Source organism: Dipteris shenzhenensis, chromosome 32 (genome assembly GCF_047967505.1).
Source record: "Dipteris shenzhenensis isolate YYH24624 ecotype China chromosome 32, Dip_SZ_1.0, whole genome shotgun sequence".
NCBI lineage: Eukaryota > Viridiplantae > Streptophyta > Polypodiopsida > Gleicheniales > Dipteridaceae > Dipteris > Dipteris shenzhenensis.
The window spans coordinates 5287838-5291304 of record NC_141627.1 but is presented as its reverse complement, the minus strand read 5'-3'; the positions used below and the strand labels follow the sequence as shown (position 1 = coordinate 5291304).

Sequence of the window (3467 nt, the reverse complement as noted above, 5' to 3'; positions counted from 1 at the left end):
TCTTGTGCCCCCCCTTTCCTTTGCTTCAGTTCAGCCTCCTGCAGCTCCTGTTTTCTTATCTTATTCAAGATATCTTGTATTTCAGTTGCTGCCCTGGTTTAAGGGCTGATTTAGAGCAGATCAGTTGTGGCACATTTTGTTATCTCTAGTGTTCTCTGTATGGCTCTATAATTTCAGTTTGTTTGCATCTCCCGCTGCCATTTTTAATACTTCCTTCGCATGCTACTTTGGAGCAGGCTGTCTTTTTGGCAGCATGCAACACTTTCTGCTGTTCATTTTGAGCTTGAAGCTAGCAGCGGTGGGCCAAGGCTCCATATTATGAAGCTACCTCATTGTAATCTTTCTTTTCGTTGCTCTAGTAATTTGTAATTCTTAAGAGGTGATTTGGATTTAGTGCAGTTGACTTTCATGTTTATTGCTTGACTTGGGGTAATGTTAAAATAGTACATTCCGAGCTTGTCAAATGTCTCTTGAGAAGTGTTAAGGGAGCTGAAATTTCCTCACATTGTTTGTTGTTGACTGCAACTCAAGCAAGGTCTGGTCCACCTCTGTTAAATCACTGGCAGAAATTTTCCTTGCCCTTGCATTTTTTCTGAGCTCCTCTATTGTGCATGCATCATCCCACCTGCCAGCACTTGCATAGATGTTTGCCATGAGCACATATGAAAAAGCAGACTCTGGAATCAACTGAACAAGCTGTTCAAAGCATCTCAGTCCTGGGTCTGCCTCACCATAGATCTTGCACGCACTGAGCAAAGCTGTCCACATTCCTTCAGAAGGAAAACACCACATTGTTTCAAGACAATCCTCTGCTGCGGACACATCACCTGATCGAGCAAGGAGATCAACCATACAAGAATAGTGCTCTATTTTTGGTACCATGCCATATTTTCCTCTCATCACCTTGATGTATTCCTGGCCCTTGAACACCAGGTTGGTATGGCTGCACGCAGTCAGCAGAACCATCAACGAAACAGCATCTGGATTTACATCTTGTTCTTGCATGTCATCGAAACATTGTGCAGCCATTGTAGCCTCCTGATTGATGCCATACCCTTTTATCATTACATTCCAAGACACAACGTCTCGAATTGGCAGCTTGTCAAAGACTTCTTGTGCTTCTGAAAGCGACCCACATTTGGTATACATGTCAACCAAAGAGTTGCTCACAACAAGGTTTTCTTCAAATCCATTTCGTGTGATTGCGGTGTGTATTTCTCGGCCCTTGCCAATGGCTCCAATACTGCCACAAGCTTTCAAGATGCAAATAAATGTGACAGCATTTGGTGACACGCCCTCCAGTTGCATCTGTTCGAAATTGTCCAATGCTTCCTGACCAGGTCCATGCTCAGCATATCCTGTAAGTACTGTATTCCACGACACAACGTCTCGAACTGGCAGCCTGTCAAAGACTTCCTGTGCCTCTGAAAGAGAACCACATCTAGCATACATGTCGACTAATGTGTTGCTGACAGAAAGATCTCTTCCAAAACCCATTCGCATGATCTCAGCATGTATGTCACGGCCCTCGAGTATGGCCCCCATACTACTACAAGCTTTCAAGGCACAAATACACGTGACAGCATTGGGAGAGACCCCCTCCACCTGCATCCGATGAAAACATTCCACCACTTCATGAACAGGTCCATGTTTGGCATATCCAGCAATTAGTACATTCCATAAAACAACGTCTCGAACTTGCAGGCTGTTAAAAATTTCCTGTGCCTCAGAAAGTGAGCCACATTTGGCATACATGTCAACCAGAGTGCTGCCTACAACAAGATCTCGTTCAAATCCATTTTGTGCAATCTGAGCATGTATTTCTCGGCCCTTACTAAAGGCTCCAACACTGTCACAAGCTTTCAAGGCGCAAATAAACGTGACACCATCTGGAAGGATGCCTTCAACTTGCATGTAGTCAAAACATTCCAGTGCTTCCTGAGCAGGCCCATGCTCAGCATATCCTGCAATTAGTGTGGTCCACAGCACGACATCTCGAGCTGTCAGATTTTCAAAGACTTCCCGTGCCTCTGAGAGAGAACCACACTTGGCATACATGTCAACCAGACTGACGCCTACAAAATTACTTCCAAAACCTCTTCGAGCTATCTCAGCATGTATTTCCCGCCCCTTGCATATGTCTTTCAAGATGCCACAAACTTTCAAGAGACAAGCAAACGTGACAGCATCTGGAGAGATGCCCTCCAGTTGCATCTGTTCAAAGCATTCAAGAACCTGTTGACTAGGTCCATGTTCAGCATATCCTGTAATTAGGGTATTCCAAGACACAACATCTCTGTCTGGCAAGTTGTCAAACACGTCCCGTGCCTCTGAAAGTGAGCCAAACTTGGCATACATGTAGACCAAAGTACTGCCGATGAAAAGGTCTCTTCCAAGTCCTTGTTGTATCACCTCAGCATGTATTTCTTTGCCCCTGCCTATGGCTCCAATGCTGGCACAAGCTTTCAAAACACAAACAAATGTGACAGCATTTGGAGAGGCACCCTCCAATTGCATCTGCTCAAAACATTTCAGTGCTTCGTGAACAGGTCCATGTTCAACATAACCTGCTATTAGTGCGGTCCATGACACAACATTTCGACGTGGCAGCTTGTCAAAGGCTTCCTGAGCCTCTGAAAGTGAGCCACACTTCACATACGTGTCAACCAGAGTGCTGCCAACAAAAATATCTCTTCCGAATCCTTTTTGGGCAATCTCGGCATGTATTTGACGGCCTCTTTCCACATCTTTCAGCCTAGCACAAGCTTTTAGTAGGGCTATAAGCGTGTAGCTACTAGGATAAATACCATCCTCTTGCATTTGTTGATAGAGATTGAAAGCATATTGTGCTTGCCCACCTTGTACATACCCTAGTATAAGAGAAGTCCATGCATGCTCGTTCCGATGAATCAATCTCTCAAAAACCTCCTGAGCAACGACCACACTTCCACATTCAACGAACATTGGCACAAGGTAGTTGCCTACAGTTCTATGACCTTCCAACCCGTTGCGGCAAACGTGTGCATGCACACGCTTGGCATAGGCTAAATGTTTATGTTTTCTGCAGTTCTGCAAGCTACGAATAAAGTTTTCAACGGAAGGCCGCTCGTCCATGTGGTCCAACATACTCACTGTCTCCTCTAAGCTCAGCATCTCCCAACCACTGCCCTCTCGTGGTGGTCGTGCAACCACCTGTACTCCAGACACTAAGCGAGCCTTGCACGTGTGGGCAGGCTGAGCTAGCTCCAGGGTCTCCAGGATTAGATTGCTTTGTATGCCAATCCCCGATTCGAAGCCTTCTTTTCAAGCAATCGTTGAACCCAACTTGAGCTGTACCAGCCGTCTATGCAAAGCGCCTTCTGAAATCTCGAAACTTTGGGTTTGTCTGAAACTCATTACAGACACGTTATACACTCCAGGGTGTTGAAAATCTTCCATAACCGCTCGGTACGTAACCTCTGCTCCCT

The 3467-nt window shown here is 45.5% G+C and overlaps 1 protein-coding gene across 1 annotated transcript; it reads right to left on the bottom strand.

Moving 5' to 3' along the window:
• Positions 1–480: 480 nt before the first annotated feature.
• On the bottom strand, positions 481–3114 carry LOC147880221 (pentatricopeptide repeat-containing protein At3g09040, mitochondrial-like). The gene is made up of 3 exons (XM_087370379.1): positions 2568–3114; positions 1338–2462; positions 481–1253 (listed from the first exon to the last, which is right to left on the bottom strand). The coding sequence occupies exons 1-3, from the start codon at positions 3112–3114 to the stop codon at positions 481–483; spliced, it is 2445 nt and encodes an 814-aa protein (XP_087226505.1).
• Between the last annotated feature and the right edge of the window lie 353 nt (positions 3115–3467).

What these genes read in the sequence shown, in the direction of transcription:
- LOC147880221 (XM_087370379.1), bottom strand. Translation starts at nt 3,114, where the DNA reads ATGGACGAGCGGCCTTCCGTTGAAAACTTTATTCGTAGCTTGCAGAAC. An exon ending in ATGGACCGCACTAATAGCAG is followed by an intron (nt 2,463 to 2,567) that starts GTTATGTTGAAC and finishes GTGTTTTGAAAG; the next exon opens with CTTGTGCCAGCATTGGAGCC. An exon ending in ATATGCTGAGCATGGACCTG is followed by an intron (nt 1,254 to 1,337) that starts GTCAGGAAGCAT and finishes GCATCTTGAAAG; the next exon opens with CTTGTGGCAGTATTGGAGCC.